This window comes from Capricornis sumatraensis, chromosome 10, assembly GCF_032405125.1.
Source record: "Capricornis sumatraensis isolate serow.1 chromosome 10, serow.2, whole genome shotgun sequence".
Classification (NCBI taxonomy): Eukaryota; Metazoa; Chordata; class Mammalia; order Artiodactyla; family Bovidae; genus Capricornis; species Capricornis sumatraensis.
In genome coordinates, this window is record NC_091078.1 from 47,392,198 (window position 1) to 47,419,833 (window position 27,636).

A 27,636-nucleotide genomic window follows, 5' to 3' on the forward strand; every position below is an offset into this window, starting at 1 on the left:
AGTAAGAACCATGTACCTCACTTCCAAGAGACCATTTCATTATAAACACAGTCTCCATGGTGCTCCTAACAAACTTCAGACACTACTTTGAAAACAAACAAAAACCTCAGTAGTCACGCATAAGGGGCATGACATACAATATTGTTATATATAGCAACACGAAACACACACATTATATATACACACACACATATATGTGTATGTATCTAATCTATCTGTATATATAATTCCTCTTGGTTCAAATCTATAATGAAGTTTCAGCATCCAGGTATTTCTTTCTTGGTTCATCTTCAAAATTTATTTTCACACTTACAGGTTTTTCAGGGCTATTTAAAACAAAGAATGAAAATAAGTAATTTTGAAATGGTCAAATATTACATTCACACATGGCCAACAGTAAATATCCATAATACCTTTGAGATGGCTATTAATACTATAAACATACTAGCTGCCAATACTATCTTACTGCTTTCTTTTCATATTAGTAAACTTTGATGCCCAAAGGCAAATATTAAAAAGTCTTAGCTTTTTAATAGATATTTTTGCCACTGAAATTCACATTTTTTTACAAGCTAAAATTGGTTAGGGTATGATGACTATGCTTAATAGTTTTACTTTATACATGAACAGTTATAACATTTGACTTTTACTGACAAATTATTTAATCAAATTTAAATAATTTAAACAATTATTTCCTGCAAAATGGAACAAATTTCCAAATCTCCCCAAAGTTCACAAATACAAGATTCCACATTTTCAAGTTAATATCAAAAACAATGATTTTGTGTATATGAATTTAACTAATTAATTATAACAAGAATATCTGGGCTTTGAAAAATTTTCAAAATATAGGAACATGCTATGGTTTGCTGCCTTCTCCAGACAAAATTGAAGAAGACATATCAAACATTCTTCTGTTGAACAACATAACAAAACATTCTCTTTCCTCCTAAGCTATTTTGAATTGAGGGGCAACCTGAATGAAAGGCAGAAGTACTTACAAAAGACAAAATGATATTAGTCTAAGGTCTTTATACTAACGCTGTGGGCCAGGGGTGCTGACAGGAGTTGAAAATTCCTAAAAGCTAAAAGAGTATCTAGTGAAATTTGGGTTGCATGAAATAATCCAAAATGACAAAAAGTTTAACTTTAAAACTTTGAGATCATATATATAAGTGAAGGAAACAGTCTAGCTTAGAGAATTAAAACTCAAGAAATGATGGGAGAAAAGCAAAAAAAAAAAAAAACACAAAAAACCTGGTAACAAAGATTAAGCAGAAGCAAAATTCTAAAGGAGGCAGAGAAAGATGGAGAAAAATTTGTGACTGCTTGCCTGGAAGTCTTAATCTGACACCAAGCTGCATATACAGTCTAATACAGCATATACGTCTAACACAGTGTCTGGAACACAGTATACACAATGTAAGTTTCTGTTGACTCTGAATGACTGAGTATTCAGCATAATACCTAATTTCTCCAGAGACATGAGGGGTTAAAGTACTAATGATTATCAAGTCAGAATTCCTGAAGTTTAGGTCTTAAAGTGAGGGAGAAAGAAAGAAAACAAGAGTTATTACATAACAAGAAACATAAGGGGTTATGAAACAATTGTGTAATACATGGTTCACTATAAAACTAAATGCCCTTCACAATCATGGATTAAATTTCCTACAAGTATCTCCTAGGAAAAGGTTTACCTCATCAGAAGATATAGTAGGCTGAAACAAGGCAAAACAAGGTATATTTCTGGGGGGACCATCACAGCATAACTGTGGCAGCATTCTATTTTAGTATTCAACCCCTAGTAATTTTTTTTCTTTATATGGTTTCTGATCTTTTATATATTTACTCCATATGTATATATTTATTTTTGTTACAATATAACACCAATTCCTTTTTTTTTTTGAAGCCGGTAACTATAAATTTAAAAAATAACAACAAAAAAATCAGTACCCATATCTGCTCCAGTACACAGTAAAATGATGGACAGAAGAAGAAGGAGAAGAAGAAGAAGAAAAAAATGTTGTTTTGTTAAGTAAGGAGAATATAAATTACGTAAACTGAGTTAAATTGAATGGTTTCCTAAATAGCTATCCATAAGTAAACTAGAAGTCACTACAGTTAGAAAATGCATAAATTGTTACAGCTACCTCGGGTTAGGTCTGGTTACTTTGGCATTCTCAGTGTTCATGGACAGTGCCTTCCACTGTGCAGTTTTGGCCATTTCATCTGATATGTTAACAACTGAGGGATCAACACTGAAGAACAAACACACTTTCTGGTTAGTATTCAGTACTTGCAAAAGCATTAATACTGTCATTCTTATTATCTACATAATATTTGCTTTCATCAACTTAAAACTGAGAAAAGTCTTTGCCATGCACTTAAACCAAGGTCCAGCAAGATATCACTACTTTGGAGTTCTATCATAAAGGTCTCATGGGGAATTGCATCTTTCCTTATAATCAAAACTAGGAATGACACTAATTAACTTGGCAATGATGCTCAAAGGTGATTATCCTGGCTATAAGTATACTATTAAAATAACAGGAAAGAATATATTACTGTGCTTTTAAATATAAAAAGTGATACAGCGTCAAGTCAATTAGAAAACTTTTACAATCTGCACAAATTTCAGCTGCAGCAAACAACTATCTAAAGTACATAAAGAAAAGTAACAACTAGGATTTAAAATGTTTTTTTTCAAAGTTTTTACAAATCATTAAAAAGAATTCTGGGAAATGGGATGGTTTAAAATTAGAAATTAAAATGCTTCAAAAGATAAAATACCAGAAAGGTTTGTCAGTACCACTTTTAGCTGATTATTACCATATCAGTAATATGGTGGCCTCAAAGTGTTACTACTAATATATAAAATTTATCAAAATCCAAAGAACAAAATACTTCTTTCATTGTAAGAAACAAATGTAATTATACTGTGTCTCTATGAAATACTGCAAAAATTACCTCAACACCCCAAGTCCAGTAAAGAAGACATCCATAAATAATTTGGGAGCTTAAGGTTGTCAGTCGCAAGTAACATGAAAATACTAGGAAGTTAACAGAAATACACTTGCAAGCCCTTTTTCTTCACCCAAAGAAAAATATTTCATGCAAACAAACAATGAATACAAATGTCAGAACAGATGTTAAATTAACACTGTGGTGGCAGCCAGGTTATAAAAGGCTATAGAGCAGTCCACTGTTCACACGTTAAGTCTGCACATCACTGATGATGTAAGACTAAAAATCAGTGACAGAATCACTGGAAAGTCTCCAAGGCCACTTTAACAAGTTTTTACAAGCACACACATCTGGACACCCAGATTCACCATGGCGGTACCTGAGACCCGGTCTACCCCAAGAAAATGTTTCTTTGCTCAGTTGCCAACTTCTAATAATTGAAGAAACACTTTCTAGGTTCTAAATGTTTCTTCTCTACTTTCCCATTAGTAGAAATTGAGACTCCCCCTCTGAAGAAAATAGACATTTTGTTCTCCTCCAGAGTAAAAACTAGATGGAAAAAATTCTGTCTACATTCAATAAATTATTTTCATATTTTGTAGGACTTTACAGTTTCCAAATGCTTTCCTATGTTGCTAAGTTATCTTAATTCATTTTTACGGCATATAATCCAAAGCTTGGAGAAGGGAATGGCTACCCACCCAGAGTATTCCTGCCTGGAGAATCCCACTGTAGCCCAGAGGGCTACAGTCCGTGAGGCTGCAGGGTCGGACATGACTAAGTGACTAACACACTCACAAACATATCCAAAGTAGGCAGACCTAAAGGCCTGGCAGACAAACAGGTCAGCCAATTCCTGGCATTCTGGATGTTCAAGTTTTAAGCAAAATGGCATTAATCATGGCTCATGTCATCATTAGACAAAGTAAATGTACACATGTATACCCATTCTTTTTGTTAAATATCAGAAAGTATGAGTATGGACTCCACTTATATCCGTCAAAGTCCATGTGGGATCATGGTAAGGAAAAGCTAACGTAGATCCTACAGAAATTGAGTGGCCAGCATCTCAGCAAACTGCTGAGTCACCAGTAACCACCATGGCAGTTCCTATACTCTTTTTGGACTTCCCTGGAAGCTCAGATGCTAAAGAATCTGCCTCCAATGCAGGAGACCTGAATTTTATCCCGAGGTTGGGAAGATCACCTGGAGAAGGGAATGGCAACCCACTCAAGTATTCTTACCTAGAGAATTCCATAGACAGAGGAGCCTGGTGGGCTACACTTCATGGGGTTGCAAATGTCAAACACGAATAAGCAACTAACACTTTCACTTGCACACTCTTTTTAGCACAAAGTCAATATACTGATTCATTTAACAAACATTTACAGAATCTAGAGAAGCAGAGCACTAAACATGGATATATCAAAATGTCTATACTTGGCATTTAAGATACATACAAATGTGAGGGAAAATCATGAAAGGTGACAAACGATACCCATGATAAAAATTAATAGTAAAAAGTATTAGAGAAAAATACTTGTGAATTCATTGTCAAAACTAATCAACACATAGAGTCCAAATGTGACCTCTGTAAAAACTATAAAGTTAAAAATGAAAAAAGGTTGAAGCAAGATAATTAGATATACAACATTTTCCATTCACTGGTCAAGGAAGGAACCTATATACCTTCTAAAACTGATTCTTGTACTATATATGGCTATTTGTAAACAGAATAAATATACAGATGAATCAGATGTGTAAATAAATCACAGAAGTTTTTCTTCCAAACTGATTCTATGACGCCACCATCACCCTAATACCAAAACCTGACAAAGATGCCACAAAAAAAGAAAACTACAGGCCAATATCACTGATGAACATAGATGCAAAAATCCTTAACAAAATTCTAGCAATCAGAATCCAACAACACATTAAAAAGATCATACACCATGACCAAGTGGGCTTTATCCCAGGGATGCAAGGATTAATCAATATCTGCAAATCAATCAATGTAATACACCACATTAACAAATGGGAAAATAAAAGCCATATGATTATCTCAATAGATGCAGAGAAAGCCTTTGACAAAATTCAACACCCATTTATGATAAAAACTCTCCAGAAAGCAGGAATAGAAGGAACATACCTCAACATAATAAAAGCTATATATGATAAACCCACAGCAAACATTATCCTCAATGATGAAAAATTGAAACCATTTCCCCTAAAGTCAGAAACAAGTCAAGGATGCCCACTCTCACCACTACTATTCAACACAGTTCTGGAAGTTTTGGCCACAGCAATCAGAGCAGAAAAAGAAATAAAAAGAATCCAAATTGGAAAAGAAGAAGTAAAACTCTCCCTGTTTGCAGATTACATGATCCTCTACATAGAAAACCCTAAAGACTCCACCAGAAAATTACTAGAGCTAATCAATGAATATAGTAAAGTTGCAGGATATAAAATCAACAGAGAAATCTCTTGCATTCCTACACACTAATAATGAGAAAATAGAAATGGAAACTAAGGAAACAATTCCATTCACCACTGCAACGAAAAGAATAAAATACTTAGGAATATATCTACCTAAAGAAACAAAAGACCTACATATAGAAAACTATAAAACACTGGTGAAAGAAATCAAAGAGGACACTAATAGATGGAGAAATATACCATGGTCATGGATTGGAAGAATCAATATAGTGAAAATGAGTATACTACTCAAAGCAATCTATAGATTCAATGCAATCCCTATCAAGCTACCAACAGTATTTTTCAGAGAACTAGAACAAATAATTTCACAACTTGTATGGAAATACAAAAAACCTCGAATAGCCAAAGCAATCTTGAGAAAGAAGAATGGAACTGGAGGAATCAACCTGCCTGACTTCAGGCTCTACTACAAAGCCACAGTCATCAAGATAGTACGGTACTGGCACAAAGACAGAAATATAGATCGACTGAACAAAATAGAAAGCCCAGAGATAAACCCACGCACCTATGGACACCTTATCTTTGACAAAGGAGGCAAGAATATACAACAGAGAAAGGACAATCTCTTTAACAAGTGGTGCTGGGAAAACTGGTGACAACCATTTGTAAAAGAATGAAACTAGAACACTTTCTAACACCATACACAAAAATAAACTCAAAATGGATTAAAGATCTAAATGTTAAGACCAGAAACTATAAAACTCCTAGCAAAACACTCTCTGACATAAATCACAGCAGGATCCTCTATGACCCATCTCCCAGAATATTGGAAACAAAAGCAAAAATAAACAAATGGGACCTAATTAAAATTAAAAGCTTCTGCACAACAAAGGAAACTATAAGCAAGGTGAAAAGACAGCCTTCGGAATGGGAGAAAATAATAGCAAATGAAGCAACTGACAAAGAATTAATCTCAAAAATATACAAGTAACTGCTGCAGCTCAATTCCAGAAAAATAAATGACCCAATAAAAAAATGGGCCAAAGACCTAAACAGACATTTCTCCAAAGAAGACATACAGATGGCTAACAAACACATGAAAAGATGCTCAACATCACTCATTATCAGAGAAATGCAAATCAAAACCACAATGAGGTACCATTTCACGCCAGTCAGAATGGCTGCCATCCAAATGTCTACAAGCAATAAATGCTGGAGAGGGTGTGGAGAAAGGGGAACCCTCTTACATTGTTGATGGGAATGCAAACTAGTATAGCCACTATGGAGAACTGTGGAGACTCCTTAAAAAACTGGAAATAGAACTGCCATACGACCCAGCAATCCCACTGCTGGGCATACACACCAAGGAAACCAGAACTGAAAGAGACACATGTACCCTAATGTTCATCGCAGCCTTGTTTATAATAGCCAGGACATGGAAGCAACCTAGATGTCCATCAGCGGATGAATGGATAAGAAAGCTGTGGTACAATACATTTGAATCAGTTCTAATGAGGTGGATGAAACTGGAGCCTCTTATACAGAGTGAAGTAAGCCAGAAAGAAAAACACCAATACAGTATACTAACACATATATATGTAATTTAGAAAGATGGTAACAATAACCCTGTATGTGAGACAGCAAAAGAGACACAGATGTATAGAACAGTCTTTTGGATTCCGTGGGAGAGGGAGAGGGTGGGATGATCTGGGAGAATGGCATTGAAACGTGTATAATATCATATGTGAAACGAATCGCCAGTCCAGGTTCGATGCATGATACAGGATGCTTGGGGCTGGTGCACTGGGATGACCCAGAGGGATGGTACTGGGAGGGAGGTGGGAGGGGGGTTCAGGATGGGGAACATGTGTACACCCATGGCGGATTCATGTTAATGTATGGCAAAACCAATATTTAAAAAGTAATTAGCCTCCAATTAACAAAAATAAATTTATATTAAAAAAATAAATCATAGAAGTTTTTAAAGCTAAAAAAGGCTTACATTTCCCAACCTCTATATTTAGTTCATAGATTTTAATATAAATTGCCAAAATCATGTATGATAAGCTATACATGATTAACATTAATTTTTCCCTAGTATGAGCCCTCACTGGCAATGGGCAGATGATACCTTTGAAAACTGAAGGAGAGTTCCAGGGCCTCTAAACACTGTCACCTGTGGGAAGGTCATCCAAAGATGGATTACAAGCGTTATTTTCCAGCACGCACCAACCTCCGTCATAATGAGGGCAAGGGAAAAAAATAAAGTTGTACTACTGAGAGCATGGGAGTATCCTAAGACTGGGTTTAAACTTCACTGAAACAGAAGGAGTGAGAACAACAGGCCAATCTCTGCTGGACGTGGAGGCCGAGGTCTCTCCCTGCCAGGTCTATCCTGCTGCTGTCAGCGGGAGGGGAAGGAGGGAGCAACTTCCTCTTCCACCTGCAGGAAGCCCTCCTTCAGCCTACACGCCAGGTGCAGTGTTTGTCATCGTTTAAAAACCAGACATCATGACTTTAGAGACACACCGCATGGCTCATTCATGCACCTGTCGTGTGAAGCACATTCTAAAATGCAAAGCTGCATCTCACCTGTACTTTAGCGCCTTCACTGGAATCTGCAGGAGGCTTCCCCCTTCAAATGGAAGGTGCACAGTGTCTTCACCAGCTTGCAGCATTCGCTCAGCTTCCTTGAAAGAACAGACATGAAGAGGTGACTTTTCCCAGAACATTTCCAGGACCAATTAATATATCAACATCTATATTGACATATGTTGACAACCAAATTGACACTATTTAACTTGCCATGACTGAAAATTTCATTTTATTATTATGAACACACACTTGTAACACAAGGTGAAAACAATCACTTGTAAAGATTAATTTTTAAGGGTTATAACTTCCATCTCTGGGAGTTAATCATTCAGTTCAGTTCAGTTCATTCGCTCAGTCATGTCCGACTCTTTGCACCCCCATGAATCGCAGCACTCCAGGCCTCCCTGTCCATCACCAACTTCCAGCGTTTACCCAAACTCACGTCCATCGAGTCATTGATGCCATCCACCCATGTCATCCTCTGTCATCCCCTTCTCCTCCTGCCTCCAATCCCTCCCAGCATCAGAGTCTTTTCCAATGAGTCAACTCTTCGCATGAGGTGGCCAAAGTACTGGAGTTTCAGCTTTAGCATCATTCCCTCCAAAGAAATCCCAGGGTTGATCTCCTTCAGAATGGACTGGTTGGATCTCCTTGCAGTCCAAGGGACTCTCAAGAGTCTTCTCCAAGACCACAGTTCAAAAGCATCAATTCTTCAGCGCTCAGCTTTCTTCACAGTCCAACTCTCACATCCATACCTGACTACTGGAAAAACCATAGCCTTGACTAGATGGACCTTTGTTGGCAAAGAAATGTCTGTTCAGTTCAGTCACTCACTCGTGTCTAACTCTTTGCGACCCCATGAATCGCAGCACGCCAGGCCTCCCTGTCCACCACCAACTCCCGGAGTTCATTCAAATTCACATCTATCGAGTCGGTGATGCCATGCAGCAATGTCTCTTAGTACTATTTAAATATCAATTTAGCTACATAAATTTTACTTTTTAAAATTTATTACTATTAGCATTACTTTTGACGACTCCACATAGCACATGGGATCCTAGTTCTCTGACTATTGGAAGTGCAGAGTCCTAACCACTGGACTGCCAGGCAAGTCGCCATAAACTTTATTATCAACTATTACACAGGTATACAATGAGAGGGGGCTTTCCAGGTGGCGCAAGTGGTAAAGAACCTGCCTGCCAATGCAGGAGACACAAGATGGGGGTTCAATCCCTGGGTTGGAAAGATCCCCTGGAGAAGGAATTGGTAACCCACTCCAGTACTCTTGCCTAGAAAATTCCATGGACAGGGGAGCCTGGCCAGGTACAGGCCATGGGGTCGCAGAGTCAGACATGACTGAGCACATACACGCCATGTACAACGAGCAACAAAATTGTGTGAAATCTCATGGCTCTCATTACAATACAATATAAGCAAAACCTCACCTGGATAAGATGGGGGTTTCTCAGTCTCAGCAATACTGACATTAAGAGCCAAACAACTGCTTGTCCTGGGAGCCAGTCCTGTCTATGGTGGATGTACAACAGGCCATACGTTGCCAGTAGCAGCCCCTTTTCTGAGCATCCCCTCAAGTCAAGAACACCTAAGCTAAGAAACATGAACCCAAATCATGACACAATCCTAATGAGGATGGAGACACAGAGAGAGCACCTGTCTTACTAAAAGAAATCCCAGCTTGGGGGTGACAATGCACCTGGTTTTAACAAAAACAATGTAAGATTAAAAACCAATAAAACCTAAATTTCTCAGCACTCCCTGCAGCTCAGTGTGGTGCCAGTGGAACCTCCTGGATGCCATTTCTGGGTAGCACGGTGGGGCCGCCGCCACTGCCTCCCACTATCTCTGACTCTGCTGCTAATGCAGCTCACGCTCAGCAGGCACTCTGACCCATCACGGGATGCTGAGGATGGAAAGTCTACGCTGGGCTGGGAGAAACTAACAAAGTTCCTGACAACTGCGGAACCACCACACAAGGTCACTTAACTTTCAAGATTCCTTTTACAGGACAAAAAGAAAAAACTCTTGTGTTTAAGGCAGCTCTACTTTTGTTCTGTGATATGCAAATGACCTTATTCTAAGTGATATAGGAAGTAATAAGCAAGCAATTTTACCTATTTTATATAAATTATATCCTATTTGAAAAATCATCAAAAGCTTATTTTTACATATATATATATATATATATAGCCTTGAAGGAAACAAAATTCTTAAAAATTTTGTAGACTCAATTTAACTGTTTCACAATTAATATCCTCATTAAAAAGTCACAATTTTTATTTAAAAGTAAACATAAAACCAGGAATTTTGCCATAAATCAGTACTGAATAATCAAACCATGAAAAAATGCCAACAAGTTTCTAAAAGCATTTGTCTGCAACTTTAATAAATGCTTTCTCATAAATACTATGCAACACAAGTTATAAATTGTGCTAATTTCTCTCAAAAATTAGGAAAAAAAAAAACCCAGCAATTTTGAGATCTATTTAAATAGAACCACAACTTTTAAAAATGTATTATCTTATCTTTAATTTTCAAACAATATTCTGACTGGGCAAATGAACTGAGGCACTGAATTCAACAGAATCATCTATGCTACATAACTCAAGTGTCTATGTGCCCGTCATAACTGGTTGCAGTACTGAGCTGGTTGTTAAAAAATTCAAATTCAGTATAGAGTATTCATGTAAATCTCAGTATACAAATCAACTAAGGGTACATAATATTGAATATAAAAACTAAAATTTTACTACATTTTCTATAAAAAGATTATCTACTTAATGTCACTTTTGTCCTTATATATGCCAGATTATTAAAATGCTGTTAAAATTAAAATGAATGCTAAAATGTACTCTCATGTATATTTAAGGTTATGTTAGATGGAAGACTGTGACGTAGAATTATTCTGTGTTATCTATGTTTTAATACTGGTAAATTCTTCCGACTGTTGATTTACATACATATCATATGTAATTTTTCTGAAGTATCTCTGTGTAAGGGCTGAGGGCAAGTTGGTAAAATGGGTAAGAGCCTGTGTTTAGGACAATTTACTTATTAATCTCTCTGTTTCCTTATTTGTAAACTGGAAATAATAAAAGTACACACACTTTTTAAAGTAATGCTCAAAATTCTCCAAGCCAGGCTTCGATGATACGTGAAACATGAACTTCCAGATGTTCAAGCTGGTTTTAGAAAAGGCAGAGGAACCAGAGATCAAATCGCCAACATCTGCTGTATCATCGAAAAAGCAAGAGAGTTCCAGAAAAACATCTATTTCTGCTTTATTGACTGTGCCAAAGCCTTTGACTGTGTGGATCACAATAAACTGTGGAAAATTCTGAAAGAGATGGGAATACCAGACCACCTGAACCGCCTCTTGAGAAATCTGTATGCAGGTCAGGAAGCAACAGTTAGAACTGGACATGGAACAACAGACTGGTTCCAAATTGGGAAAGGAGTATGTCAAGGCTGTATATTCTCACCCTGCTTATTTAACTTCTATACAGAGTACACCATGAGAAATGCTGGGCTGGATGAAGCACAAGCTGGAATCAAGATTGCCAGGAGAAATATCAATAACCTCAGATATGCAGATGACACCACCCTTATGGCAGAAAGTGAAGAGGAACTAAAAAGCCTCTTGATGAAAGTGAAAGAGGAGAATGAAAAAGCTGGCTTAAAACTCAACATTCAGAAAATGAAGATCATGGCATTTGGTCCCATCACTTCATGGCAAAGGGAAACAGTGGAAATAGTGAGAGACTTTATATTTTGGGGGGGCTCCAAAATCACTGCAGATGGTGACTACAGCCATGAAATTAAAAGACGCTTGCTCCTTGGAAGAAAAGCTATGACCAAATAGACAGCATATTAAAAAGCAAAGACATTACTTTGCCAATAAAGGTCCGTTTAGTCAAGGCTATAATTTTTCCAATAGTTATGTATCAATGTGAGAGTTGGACTATAAAGAAAGCTAAGCACCAGAGAATTGATGCTTTTGAACTGTGGTGTTGGACAAGACTCTTGAGAGTCCCTTGGGCAGCAAGGAGATCCAATCAGTCCATCCTAAAAGAAATCAGTCCTGAATATTCATTGGAAGGACTGATGCTAAAGCTGAAACTCCAATACTTTGGCCACCTGAAACGAAGAGCTGACTCATCTGAAAAGACCCTGATGCTGGGAGGGATTGAAGGCAGGAGAAGGGGACAACAGAGGATGAGATGGTTGGATGGCATCACTGACTCAATGGACACGTTGCTGCTGCTGCTAAGTTGCTTCAGTCAGGTCTGACTCTGTGCAACCTCATAGACGGCAGCCCACCAGGCTCCCCTGTCCCTGGGGATTCTCCAGGCAAGAACACTGGAGTGGGTTGCCATTTCCTTCTCCAATGCATGAAAGTGAAAATTGAAAGTAAAGTCACTCAGTCGTGTCCAACTCTGTGCGACCCTATGGACTGCAGCCTACCAGGCTCCTCCATCCGGGGGATTTTCCAGGCAAGAGTTCTAGAGAGGGTTGCCATTGCCTTCTCCACAATGGATATGAGTTTGAGTAAACTCTGGGAGGCGGTAATGGACAGGGAGGCCTGGCGTGCTGCAGTCCACAGGGTTGCAAAGAGTCGGACATGACCGAGCGACTGAACACTTTTTAATAGTAAGGTTCTCAGGAGGACTGAAAGAGTTGATTCCCACTGAAGTGACTATAACAGTGTTTACTACTTGGTACACAATATTAAACAGTAAGTGAATAGTGTGCCTTTGAAATTCTCTTTTTTTTACCTCTTTCTCCTTTTTCTTTTTGTCGTCTTCTTTTTTTTTCTTACTTTCTGGCATGAGGTCATCAAGCCAACTAAGCTCTCTCTTTGTGAAACACAGATCCATGAGCTTGCGAACAAAGACTAATGCAAGAACCTTTAAAACGTAAGGGAAAGAATATTCAGGAATATCTAAAAATAGATAAATTATATCACCTGGAGAAAAAGTGTTTATCAAATCATAGATAAAAAAGCACTTCATAGAGTTTAAAATTACTTTATACATCATCTTATTTCCAAGAAACTTAGTCACCTATTTATCTTTTTCAACTTTCTGCTCAAAGATACAAAGAAAATGATATTTTTAGCCTTTTCCTATGTAAGTCCCTTGAATTCTGTATAAAATTATAAAGCAGATTAACATAATGATTATCTTCACAAACAAGATTATTACTTTTTATGATGACTTTATATAAGTAGATATAATATTTAAAATCTCTTCAACAAGGCATCAGAGAACCCACTCTCCCGCATTAGGTTTTACTCTACAAATTATGTTTGTGAAAAAGACACAATATTCTTTAATTTGCTTTTCTTTGCTGCTAAGAGCTTCCCCAGTGACTCAGCTGGTAAAGAACCTGCCTGCCAATACAGGAGCCACAGGAGATGCAGGTTGGAACCCTGGGCTGGGAAGATCCCCTGAAGAAGGAAATGACAACTCACGCCAGTATTCTTGCACGGAAAATCCCATGGCAGAGGAGGCTGGTGGGCTAAAGGTTGAAGATGTTTTCAAATGTTCATTGGGAATTTTCTTTTCTTTTTTTTTTTAACTTTTAAACAATTTTTATTTTATATTTGAGTAGAGTTGATTTACAATGTTGTATTATTTTCTGGTGCACAGCAAAGTGATTCAGTTATACATATACGAGAATCTATTTTTTTTCAGATTCTTCTCCCATATAGAATACTGAGTTATTCCCTGTACTATACAATAGGACCTTGCTGTTTCTCTATTTTATATACAGTAGTGTATATATGTTAATCCCGAACTCCTGATTGATCCCTCCCCACCACCTTTCCCCTCTGGTAACGGTAAATTTGTTTTCTATGCTTATGAGTCCGTTTCTGGTTTGTAAGTAAGTTTCCTTGTATCTTTTTTTTTTAGGATTCCACAAATAAGTGATATCCTATGATATTTGACTCTCTCTGACTTACTTCACTTAGTATGATAATGTCTAGGTCCATCCATGTTTTTGCAAATGGCACTATTTTGTTCTTTTTATGGCTAAATAATATTCCACTGTATATACGCACGACATCCTCTTTTCCGTTTCCCTGTCAATGGCCATTTAGGTTGTTTCCATGTCTTGGCTACTGTGAACAGTGCTGTTATGAACATAGGGGTGGCATGTATCTTTCTGAATTATAGCTTTTGTCTGGATATATGCCCAGGAGTGGGACTGCTGGCTCATACAGTAGCTCTGGTTTTTTAAGCAATCTCTATAGTGTTCTCCACAGTGGCTGCATCAGCTTACATTCCCATCAACACTGCAGGGAGGGGCCCTTCTCGCCACACCCCCTCCAGCACGCTTTGAGAATGCATTTATTTCTTGCTGTGTGGGGTCTCTGTCACTGTGCGTGGGTTCTCCCTAGTGGTGGTGCTTGGGCTTCTCGCTGCAGTGACTTCTCCTGTTGAGGAGCACGGGCTCTAGGCTGCGAGGGCTTCAGAAGTTGTGGCGCACGAGTTTCAGCTGCTCTGCAACATGTGGCATCTTCCCAGACCAGGGATTGAACCCACATGCCCTGCGCTGGCAGGTGAATTTTTTTTTTTTTTTAAACCACTAGACCACCAGGGAAGTCCGCCAGCATTTACTGTTTGTAGACTTCTTGATGAAGGCCATTCTAACCAGTGTGTGGAGATACCTCACTGTAGTTTTGATTTGCATTTCTCTAATAATTAGCTTCCCAGGTGGTGCAGTGGTAAGGAATCCATCTGCCAATGCAAAAGACGCCACGTTCAATCCCTGGGTCGGGAAGATCTCCTGGAACAGGAAATGGCAACCCACTCCAGTATTCTTGCTGGAAAAATTCAATGGACAGAGGACCCTGCAGGCTATAGTCCATGGGGTCACAAAGAGTCGGACACAACTGAGCACCAACGTGATAATTAGCGATGTTAAGCATCTTTTCATGTGCTTTTTGGCCATTGGTGACATGTCTTCTTTGGAGAAATGTCTATTTAGATCTGGGTTGTTTGCTTCTTTGATATTGAGTTGCATGAACTGTTTGGGTACTCTGGAGGTTAACCCAGTCACATCATTTGCTGATATTGTCTCCCATCCTGTGGGTTGTCTTTTTGTTCTGTTTATGGTTTCCTTCACTGGTAATAAGTCTGTAAGTTTGATTAGGTCTCATTTGTTTATTTGTTTTTATTTTCATTCCTCTAGGAAGTGGATCTAAATAGACATTGCTGCAATTTATGTCAAAGAGCATTCTGCCTAGTTTTCCATCTTCTGTTCTTACTGTTTCTTACCTTTTGCCTTTTTTTCCAGTTGGTTTTCAACTGACTTCTGTTCATGAATTCCTAACAAGTTCTGTGAGTTTGGATAGAAACTCTCTGTTTTATATGTAACAAATATTCTGTCCCAGTTCACAATCTGGTTTTACTAAGGACATACAAAACAAATATCATGTGGTCAAAAATATCATCTTTCTTTCACTGTTAGATTTCCCTACGTTCTTTGAAAACTTATCTTCAACCACTCCTAAATTTTTACTATAACTTTTTTTAAAATTTAAATCATGAATTGATTTACTATTTCTTTTGCAATATGATATTACGTAGCAACTTTATCTGGGCTTCCCTTGTGGCTCAGCTGATAAAGAATCTGCCTGCAATGTGGGGGACCTGGGTTTAATCCCTGGGTTGGGAAGATCCCCTGGAGAAGGGAAAGGCTACCCACTCTAGTATTCTGGTCTGGAGAATTCCATGGACTGTACAGTCCATGGGGTCACAGAGTTGGACATGACTGAGCAACTTTCACTCACTCACTCAGCAACTTTATTTAGCTCCCAGTATGTAGTCTAATCTTTTATTATTTTTCCATTTAAGTGAATTTACTGCCTTTAATGAAATATTCAGGTGGTAAATTCTCATTTATTCTGATAAATTTCTGAAGTCATTAGTCCTGTTTTCAGATCTATTTGTCAATTCTTATGAGATTTCATACTGTGTTAGCCATGCTGACTTGATGGCAACTTGTAAATATTCATTATCAAAACACTATGGCATTAGCACAGAATCAAGTCCTTCAACCCTCAACCCAACCAGGAATTATGAATTATAATGACCTTTGTTTCGTGTATTCTCTGATTATTTATTACAACTATATTTTCCTTTAATATATAATTTACGTATCTAAAAATATCATATATAGAGTTTGATGCTTCTGAAAAATACATATACTCTTGTAACCCACGCCCCAATAGGACACAGAGTATTTCCACCATCCATGCTGTGGCTCTGGCATCTATTTTTCTCTATGAACTTTAAAATTACCCAGTTCTCACTGATACCACTCTTCTGCCCCAAAGATACAAATATACATGCAAATAAAATTAGTAAACTTCATATTTGGAAGTGATATTTTAATAATACTAATAAGTACCTCAAACAAAGAATATGTATGTTTCTATCTGTTCAGGTCTTAATTTTATGTCCTGCAGTATTGTTAAGGGTCGACTTGTGTCCCTCTGGAAAACATTTAAGTACCAGCCCCTAGTACCTCATAATGAGACTTTATTTAGACACAGGGTTGCTGCAGCTGTAATTAATTAAGAAGAGGTCATGCTGGAGAGAAAGGGCTCCTTGTGCAGCACCCTAGCACAGTGCTGAAACGGTCATATGCCGACACAGTGACCACACGGCACAAGCCATCACAGAGACAGACCTGAGTTATGCAACTGCAGGCCAAGGGGCGCCAAAGGCTGTCCACAGAGGCCAGGGAGAGGCAGAGGAGGACTGCCCTTCAGGTGTCGGGGGCAGCAGGGCCCTGGCCGTACCTCGGCTTCTGACTTCTGGCCTCCAGAACTGTGACACAACTTTCTGCTGCTTTAAGCCAATGAGTCTGTGATACTTTACCAGCTCTAAAACTAATACAAATATTACTATACTTTTTTTTCTCTTTAAATAAGTATCTCCTTTTCAATTTATTAACTATTTTATAGTTTCTGGTCACCATTATGAGTAAAATTTTTTTCATTTCAATTTTTAGCATTGTTACTAAGATGGAGCCTGTATACTGCTTATCATGTTTTCTTATATCCAGCTACCTTAACAAAATTCTTTCTAATTCTATTAAGAGATTTTAGTCTTTTTTGAGCTATTTGGGCTAATACATATACAAATAATGCTATCGTGTCATTATACCAATTATTATATTACTCTTATACCACAGTCAGAACTTGCAATTCATACTGTTAACACTAGTAAACAGTGGGCTTCTCCCTCTAGGTCAGGGGTAGGCAAACCACAAGACCCTGGGATAAATCCATTCCACCGCCTGTTCTGTATGGCTTATGAGCTAGGAATAGCTTTTACAGATGAGCATTTAGATCTAATCTGATGACAGGAACTGTAACTTTTAACTAACTCCAATTAAGTGAGATATTGTTCCAAATGAAAAATTCCCTTCTTCTCATTGGCAGTCTTTCATTTAAAAAAAAAGCTGTACAACTACGTTTTGAATTTTATCAGTTAAAAACTGTGGAAATGTCCCTCCTGTTATGTAAGTGTCTACATAACAGTCCAGAGGCCTTCCGAGTTGGTCCTTTACATAGAAAAGGTTACTGACTTCTACTCTAGATGCTCATGTACTGGTATAGACTCATGTACTATTGTCTTAAAACCCCTCACACCACAGCTGTGGTTATCTATTTTTTCTCTTTCTTAATCTTGTATATTTTACTTATTATAAAGGAGTTATCCATTATTGATTTTTACAAATGAAAACTTAGTTGCATTTAGGTCTTCTTGAAAAATAAGGGCAATGAAAAGTGTACATTTTCCTACATGGATAACTTTAGCTCTGTCTCATAGATAAAAAGTTATTCATTTCAATATCTCCTCAATGGTTCCCCCCCCCCCCGCCACTGGTTAATTTTCAGAGTACTCTGTTTTTATTTATTTTTTTTTTTTACTTTACAATACTGTATTGGTTTTGCCATACATTGACATGAATCCACCACAGGTGTACATGCGTTCCCAAACATGAACCCCCCTCCCACCTCCCTCCCCATAACATCTCTCTGGGTCATTAAACTCAGTTTTCCACCCCGGGCTTATTTTAGAATTTAGTCTCTAAATACTGAATATTTCTTAGTGGCTTTTAAATATTCATTTGTAATTAATTATCTGCAATCAGGGAATATTACCTGTATAATTTTCAAAGATTTTCTTTGTTGCCATGTATATAAATCAACTTTTACATAATATTTGCAAAAGGATATTTGCAAATAGTCTCTAGCTTTTAGGTCAGGCTAATATTTGCTTCATAAACGTCCTAAAGTCTTAAGTTGTTTAAAAATACAAAACAGTATTCTATACCCTAGGACTAAAAATAAAAATAAAATTAGAAAATGACAAGCAAAATTTAACTTTGAAAACGATGGGTTTCTTAGCCAGAAAGGGCTAATTCACATTTCAAAACATCTGAGGTTCTTAAAATCCTTTTCTGCAAGTTAACTATGAATATTAATAAAAGACAACTGCTATCAACACACTAAGACGTCACTATTAATAGCTGGTAATAAACTCCGGGAAAAACGCTCACCATCATGGGGAATACGACTGCAGCCGCGGAGGCTTTTATCGCCCACAGCAGGACCAGGCAGGTGAGCTGGACGGCGGTGAAGGCGTGCACCTTCCAGAGGGGCACGTGGCGCAGGTAGATCAGGCCGGGCTGGTGCTTGGCCGGCATGCCGAGCAGCTTGATGCGGTCAAAGAGCTGGCGTCAGGTGGGAAACGAGACAGGAGGGTTTCAACAGAAAGCGCACTTCTGCTACTTAGGAAAAGAAACTGCATCTACTTCAGGGTAACTTCCCTGGTGCTAAGATGTCCTGATAACACAGGACAGTGTTTCAGCTGACAACATCTCCATCCAGGAGAAAAAAAGCAAGGCAACCATTTGAACGAACGTGATTTCATGAATCAGAAACTCAAGTCAACATGTTTTAAATTGGGGAATTAAACTAGCTTCACAAATTTATCTATGAAAAACGCACAACTCCTTTAATCTCTTTGACCTCTTTATCTAATATGTAAAATAAGAGAGTAACAATCGCCTGGAGTTCTTTCTAGATCTAACATGACCAATTTCTATGAAAATAACCTGAGGTAACAATCACCAATTTTTCACCAAATGAAGCAGAAACCATGAGCAGTTTCCTGGGCCTTTTTATAAACTGCGAATAAGAGCAGCCCTACACACCTCACAAAATTGTTGCAAAACAATAAAGTGAGTTAATGAGAGCGTCTTTTGACCACAGGAAGGCAGAGCCTGGACTGTGTGAGAAAGCAAGGCTGCTGCGTCTGAGGCGCCCGGCGCCCCGGCACTGGGACCGCACGCTGTCTGTGGCCGGTAGTGGGGCCAGCGCCGCCGGAGCAGCTGCACGTCCTGCATGACGGCTGCATCCACACAAATCCTAACGCGCTCCATCAGCCTGCCCAAGAAAGGCTGCAAATGAGCAAAACAGCGGTGACAGCACTGGATGCTAGCCTGTGCTCCACTGCTCAGTGAAAAACTTTCAGTGAGTCTGTTTCTGCGTCACAATTTACAAAATCAGCATTTCTTCCTTCCCTGCTTCCCAAGGTTGTTCTGAGGATAACAGTACCAGGCTCTATGAATTGCACTGCCCCACACAAACGGCAGGTGTTGCCATGGTTATAGAAAACTAATATCTACATTTCTTTTTCAGCAACTCAAACTGCTGTTCCAACATGCCAGAGATACCCTTTTTCCCCCATTCCAATCCCTTTAATCCCCCCTCTTACTATATTAGCCTTCATTGATAGTTACTTTTCATTAGCTTCCATTAAAATATGTAAGGACATAGGTCATGATGTCACTTTCAGGGGAAAAAAATGTACAACAATAATTATTTAGAAAATGTGGACTTAAAGTCAATAGTTAATCTGCCAAAATATCAAAGCTGAGAATACATCACTACCATCACAAAAACAATCTTTGAAAATGTACAATGTTTAAGTTTTTCTACAAAATCATTAAATGCTTGCGACTTGCCTGGATTCCTTTTAATGAAGAAACTCCCATATAAAGGAAAACACCATATAGAACAGGCATTGGAATGAACTGGAAGTAAAATGACCACAATTAGAGATCATGCAACTAAAGCAATTTCACATAAAAGACACATAAAAACACTGTGAGTTCCTATGAGATAAGATTCGAAAGATCTTTCAGTGATGACAGGGAGTTCCCGATGGCTCACTGGTGAAGAATCTGCCTGTACTGCAGGAGACACAGGAGATGCACGTTCAGTCCCTGGATCAGGAGGATCCCCTGGAGGAGGAAAGGGCAACCCACTGCTGTCTTCTTGCCTGGAGAGTCCCGCAGAAAGAGGAGCCTGCAGGACTGCAGTCCATGGGGTCACACAGAGTCAGACACGACTGAGCTTCACACTCAGTCAGTGATGCTGCTGCTGCTGCTGCTGCTGCTAAGTCGCTCCAGTCAGGTCCGACTCTGCGACCCCATAGACGGCAGCCCACCAGGCTCCCCCGTCCCTGGGATTCTCCACGCAAGAACACTGGAGTGGGTTGCCATCTCCTTCTCCAACGCATGAAAGTGAAAAATCAAAGTGAAGTCGCTCAGTCGTGTCCGACTCTTAGCGACCTCATGGACTGCAGCCCACCAGGCTCCTCCGTCCATGGGATTTTCCAGGCAAGAGTATTGGAGTGAGGTGCCATTGCCTTCTCCGCAGTCAGTGATGACACTTGTGATAATGGTGATCACACGCACTTCAGTCATGACACTGAACTTTTCTATAAACAAGAAAAGCGCTAGTATACAATAACCTTGAAGAATCATCTTCTAATGCTCTCTTCTAAAAAGGGACTATGTTCCATGGTTAAGAGGACAAGCATCACAATCAGACTATTTGGCTTAAAAGCCCTTTTAACCTCTTACTGAGACTTAACCTCTTTTTCTTTTAGCTTCTGCGTCAGATTGGCTTGAAGGTTAAAAACTTCAAATTCATAGAATACTCAGAAAAGCACAAGGTACATATTAAACCACTCAAAAAGTATTAGCCATGATTATCACTGTCACTACCCCTACAAGGACTGTTAAGCAGTGCCATTTACTGAATGTGTATAATAAATAAACACCACTTCCCAAAAGAATGTTCTCATTACTTCAGCAGGAAGTGGGATCCCAAACTGCCTACGAGCCCATGTCCAGGTCTTCCACAGGAAGGCCAGCAACACTGACTCAAACACCACGTCAACACTCACCCAGGGAGAGCCCGCTGAGGAAAGGAGACCTAACCGCCAGCCAACAGAGAGTCATGCTCACTCCCTACTACACAGCCTGGTATGTGCTGAACTAAGGACAGCAGAAGACAAGAAAACACGCCAAAAGTTTCATCAGCACCCTCAGGGAACCTCAGGATAATATTTAATGCATAAAGCAACTTTAGAATGCTAGGAAAAAAGGAATAACCAGAATGAAAGAAATTAAAGATATAATTATCAAAATAATTTGAAAGAATTTTAGAATAATGATTTTGACAAGACTAAAGAGATCATTAAAATGATAAGGAAAATAGGGGAAATTTTAACAGTGAGAGTAGAGAGGAGGAATGTAACTATGTATCCAGGAGGTCTAACATCTGTCTACTTGAAAGTGAAAAAGCATCTAAGAGAAAACAGAAGAGGAAATGAACAGCTAAAGAATATTCACATAGTCAAGGCCCAAGTTTCCAGAGTAAAAGGATGCACAGAGAGACAAGCAGGGTAAACTAAAAAGTACCTATCTATCTACCTAAGTACCACGGTGAAATTGCAAAACACTATGAGCCCTGGGTGTTCACTGAAAGGACTGATGCTGAAGCTGAAACTCCAATACTTTGGCCACCTGATTTGAAGAGCTGACCCATTTGAAAAGACCCTGATGTTGGGAAAGATTGAAGGCAGGAGGAAAAGGGGGCGACAGAGGATGAGATGGCTGGATGGCATCACCGACTCAATGGACATGAGTTTGGATAAACTCTAGGAGTTGGTGATGGACAGGGAGGTCTGGCGTGCTGTGATTCATGGGGTTGCAAAGAGTCGGACACGACTGAACGACTGAATTGAACTGAGAGTGGTAAAAAATGCTTCTGAAGATACAAACACCAAATAGACATCAGATCTCTTATCAGAACCACTGATCTTCAAGCAACAACAACTTTAAGACTCAAAGAAAAATACACTTGAACCCTGAAATGAATACCCATCTATTAAACAAATGTGAGAGGAATTTGAAATATGTAAGAACTCTGAAAGTTCACTAATTATGGTACCATACATCCAAAAATTACTCAAGGAGTTCCTTTAGCATTATAAAAAAATTTAGCAATACAAGAAAAAGTGGAACATGTACTTTTTTAAAAAGAGAAGTTAACAGATATTAAGAAAACTTATCAGGCTATTATTCTAAAACAGTAGGAGCTTGGGAAATGAGGTATATTTCTGCCTCCACACAGGCTGATCTCACTGCTTAGTCCTTGGCGAGTATTTTTATATCATAACACTGATTACACGTCCCCCGAAGGTTTACATTTCTATAATTTAACTTACAAAAAAAGGAAAAAGAGTGTAGATGTGGGCAACCTTTACAATAATAAAATGTAGCCAACCAAAAAACAAGTGATGAAAGGGAAAAGGGGATGTGGGGGTAAATCTTCATGAAAGATATAACCTCAGGTCAGAGGCTCTCAAGCTTTTTAGTCTAAGGACCCTTTTTCACTCCTAACAAGTACAGAGGACCCTCCTCCCAAATGTTTTTGCCTATGTGGATTCTATACTTAGAGAGATACATAAATAGATAAGCAGCTAGTTGTACTGGAAATAGATACCACATTAGAAATTAAAAGAAAACTTTTAAACAGTCATTCTTAGTTCATTTCAAAATAATAAATGCCTTACAAGGTAATATAAAGAATATACTTTTACTGGACAGCTGTCATTTCCAAAGAACATAAGATTAAGCGAGAAGAGCAGCACTCCTCCGTGTCCCTGTAAATCCTTCAGTGGGTGGTAACAGAGGACCCCACTCTCACACCTGCGTCTAGCTCAGCGTGCTGCCTACACGATTCTGGCCAAAGGCCGTGAGGACAACCCCGTCTCACACAGGCGCACACCTGGGCAAGCGCGGCCCCTGCAACCCCAGACAGAGGTCCTTGGGCGAGCCTTTAAGAATCACTCTCTTAGGCAGTGAGAGTCACTATTTTCACTATTTCATTAAAGATAATAAAGTTAGAAATAACATTATAAAAGTATGTAGAACCGTAATGGCATTGACTAACAAAATATCTTAAAAAACAAAGGAGTAAAAAGTTAACGTGGAGAGAGTTGCTTTTGGAAAGTGAGAAAACAAGCTCTTCATTTTAGAGCTTTCTTGATATTCTACTTGAATTTTTCTGCTTATATGCAATTAATACTTTAAAATGTTTGAAACTACTAAAAAAAAAAAAAACACGTAAAGGGCAACCTTGGCCAGCAGGGGGCAGCGTTCACACAAGACAGCACCGCACGCTTCTCCTCGTCTCTTGCTGTTCTAACAAGACACTCACCACCATGAAGAAACTGCCCATCTGTCTATCTGTTTCACCAGCCAGACTGCCAAATTCTTCAAAGCAGACACTGTCCTATTTGTTACTGTTTCCTCAGTAACTAACAGTACAGAAAGTACTCAACAAATATTTGGCCAATTAGCTGGCTCCACAAAAGAAGGCCAAAGAATTCCAGTACTAACAACAGTTTCTTCAGTTAATTCGTAACACACATGCGTACAATGCTCCACATTTGTTCTGTAATTTATAAATAGTTTACAAACAAACAAATAAATAATGGAGTTGAGCTCTTTCATGATGAACAGAAAATACCAGACTATATTTGCTATGACTGTTTTTTGTTAAATTACCAGATTCAGTAGAATATGTATAGTAAATCTCAGATGTGACTAAAAGATATGAGTGGTACTACTTATATCTCATTTAGTTCATCAGGAAGAATGTACTAATTCAATTAATAGCAGTATTCTTTTTAACATTTCAAATTACTATTTCATCCACCTTTCAATAATACTTCCTCTAATATGCTTATAAAATTCTCTAGGTATATTCTTCCTTTAGATCATAACTAAGCCACAGATGAACTTCTTCCAAAACTCTAGTCTTTAATAGTACCCTTTCACATTATTTTTCAAAAGGATACAACGTAACCCTGATGCTTACCATAGCAACTACCACTCCAAAATATTATTTTCCGAGTAAACTCTAGGAAATGAAACTATTTTAGATATTTTAATGTTTCATTTTCATACCACCAAATATAAATTTTATGACAAAAAAAGATTTTTAAAACATTGTAACAAAGAGATTTTACCTTTAGTACTGAAGTCATGAACACAGACAGGCCCATTAGAATAAAAATCATTAGCCCTGTCACCCGCTGTTCACGAATGCCCAAAAACTTGGGTTGCTCCCCAGGAGCAGAGCATTCAGATTCCACTTTCAGGCTGTTGACATGACTTATTGACAACACTGTTGCAGCCACAAACCACGGAAGGCCCATGACAGAGCACACCCCCAGCATGACACCGACCACGAGCAGGTCCAGGTGGTAGCCGGCTCCTTTCTGAAAAGGGGAACCACACGAGGATCCGTCAGCACATACTGTTCTTTCAGGTTCAAAGTCTGCACTACTCATAAAGAGAGAGGAAACTCACATTCACCACCTCCAACTCAAAGAAACAAATCTCGGGACACACTCTGAAAGTTACCTTCAACTTGTGCTCCTTTCTGTTGATGATCACTGCTGTAATCTGCTGGTCCATGAAGATGAGAATGGTGCAGAGCAGAGCCGGAATGGCAGCTATTAATAAGGTCCACCAAGGGTTCTCTCCCAGTGGGCTTATGATCCAGCCCCTATTTTTATCAGTAGGCTGTTAAAACATCGAAAAATTGAAAGGAAGAAAGAAAAGTTTCCTTCTAACAGCACAGACTGTGTCTACCCTCAAGAAATGCCAAGGCGTTGGAAAGAACTGGACACTGGACTCTGTCGTGAATTATCTGCAGAGACGCTCGTGGGGACTTTCTTGTCCCCGAGGCAGGTCCCTGCGCACATGACTGAGCCACCCTCTCCATCCGGAGGTAGAATCTACGTCCTCCCCTTGGACCTGGGAACAAGGCCACGGTGACCCTGTGATCCTGCGTCTTGACCTGGAAGGACCTTGCTGCTGCTTTGCTAGCCTCCTGGAGCCCCAGGGTTAAGCTCTGAGTAAGCCTGGATGAGCTTTCTTAAGGATGAGACACAGGATGATGAGATGGGTAGGAGGCAGCTACCAGTCCCTTCATTCAGCCTCTGTGCTGAGCTCCTAGACACGCCCCCACCGAGACAGTAAAGACAGCAGGCACCCAAAGATCCTCACCAGGAGACCAGACCACCCCCACCTTAGCCTAGGGCCAACACCACAGATTTATGAACAAAAAGAACTGTTGTTTAAGGATATGATGTTTTAGATTTGTTATGCAGAAATAGGTAAGTGAAGCAGACTTTCATTTCAACACACGCCTATCCACTCCATATAAAGTGAAGTCAGACTATCTACGAGGTCACTCTTAAAACTATTAATAAACTGCCTGGAAGATCCTACAGATGAGTCACCGTGGCAGCGGCAGCGCTCAGTCCCCACGGGGCCTCAGGCCACTGTTCTTCCAAAGCAGGGACTGACAAAACCCTGACACGTTATCAGATACTAACATATTTCAATGCTGTAACATAAAATCTGCTTTATAATGAAACGTTTTTAAAGCTCCTAAGAATCTAGCATTCTTGGAGGGTAATGGATATATTTCTATTACTTAGCCTTTATAGTAAGCCTATTTTTTTCTACAAGAAAACATCTGTCAACATAAAAGGGAAATTAAAACATTTTCAAATTCAAATATTATCATTTCCCCACACTGATACACATGACAATGCTTCACATTCAATACTGCACATGGATAAAAATGTTTAATCTATATAATCCATATATTGTTAACTGTTTATTTCCCCAAGTGTATTTAATAACCCTTGAAATCAGTTTGATACTTCAAAGCTAGATAAATGAGTAACAAAGATATATTTGGAACCAGAATAAGGAAATGGGACCAGGATTACAGGAAATTACATTAATATAATTTACAGTTTTGTCAATTTGTAAGACTTGGTAAACACAGAATGACTTAGATACAGTCATATCTAATGACTTAAAAGTTTTAGTGGCTCAATAACTATGCTTTTAAACAAAGGTCTCCAAACTTTTTAACTTATATACTCCTAGCAACAAAAAGACATTTATTTACCCAAATGATTCTATATTCACTTATGCATTACATTACTAACAATTATCTTTATAGTGAAATTTGCATCATAAATATTATAAAGTTTAATGTTTCTAATTTTTAGATAAAATATGAGTAGATCCATATAATTTGAGGATCATTTTCCACGATGTATTCTACTTTAGAGGACACAGGTTTAAAAATGATCTATTTTTTAACCCCAGTGAGAGAGAAAACAGACTAAATTTATCTTCATTATATTCGTTATTTCTAATCCCCTTTAAATTTTCTGCTTCTCAAAGAAGTCATATAATTTGTTAAATGTAAATACACGCAATGACACAAATACTTGACTATTTAAAATTTCCAGAAACTATTCAAAACCTACCATCTCCAACTTAGAAGGGAAAATAATTATCAGATGTTGCATTATACAGGCCATGGGGTCGGCAAAGGGTCAGATATGACTGAGTGGCTGAACAACAACAACAATACAAAAGATTTTCAGTTCTAATGAAACCAAAGAGTTCATGGTTCCTCAGACTATGCACCATTTTTCTTGTGGAAAAAAAATTATTTCTTGATTCTGCTGAAAAATGTTACAAGACACTTTCCAATTACTGTCAGATGTCTCAATCACTCTTCTAGAAATTTAAATTAGGATCCCCTTGCTACTCTTATAAATTCAAGCTTGAGTTACTTTTTCACAAAGCAATAAAGAATGTTTCTTTCACCTGGAGAGGGTATCATGAACTCCAGCTATGAGGGCAGGACACTGGTCTCCTCACTATGAGTATTTCTACTCACTCTCTGTGATGGGCTCGATTTGATACCTTCTCGCTTATCTCCTCAATATCTTCACTTGTCTCCGTTCATCTTGTCATTGTTTATATCTGTGCAACGTATATATAATCTTTCCTTTCAAAGCATCAGCTCTTCACAGAGAATGTGCATATTTTAAAAATAATTACCCAGGAGGCAGTATCTTAAAGTAGTCTGGTATTTCCCAGTAACAAATAGCCAAGTGTTTTAATCCTTACCTCGAATTTTTCAGGAACATGAAGTTTAGGAGAGGGAACTCCTACAAGGTAGTCAATTACAACCATTATTACTATGGTGAGAAACACAGCAAAGTCACTGATTGTCGATCGCACCTATGTGAAAGGGGTTATGTTAGCACAGACACAGAAATCAGTCCTTTCTAAATAATTCTTATCCTTTACAGATTAAATATGCCGCTAGAAAGTGTGAATGAGTTTTTTAAT

General features: G+C 38.5%; 1 protein-coding gene across 6 annotated transcripts in view; it reads right to left on the reverse strand.

The window, feature by feature from the left end:
• Nucleotides 1-244: 244 nt before the first annotated feature.
• SLC4A7 (solute carrier family 4 member 7) overlaps nt 245-27,636 on the reverse strand; it is an 86,740-nt gene continuing 59,348 nt past the window's right edge. For 4 of the 6 annotated variants that reach the window (XM_068982797.1, XM_068982795.1, XM_068982800.1 and 1 more), the window contains 8 exons: nt 27,412-27,525; nt 24,826-24,987; nt 24,429-24,680; nt 20,065-20,133; nt 18,595-18,768; nt 12,789-12,920; nt 7,993-8,090; nt 245-326 (listed from right to left, as the gene is read on the reverse strand). In XM_068982797.1, coding sequence (XP_068838898.1) covers nt 245-326; nt 7,993-8,090; nt 12,789-12,920; nt 18,595-18,768; nt 20,065-20,133; nt 24,429-24,680; nt 24,826-24,987; nt 27,412-27,525 — 1,083 coding nt within the window. Of the gene's footprint in view, nt 327-2,150; nt 2,259-7,992; nt 8,091-12,788; nt 12,921-18,594; nt 18,769-20,064; nt 20,134-24,428; nt 24,681-24,825; nt 24,988-27,411; nt 27,526-27,636 lie in introns of all 6 variants that reach the window. The other 2 variants (XM_068982799.1, XM_068982798.1) reach the window with 1 other exon arrangement.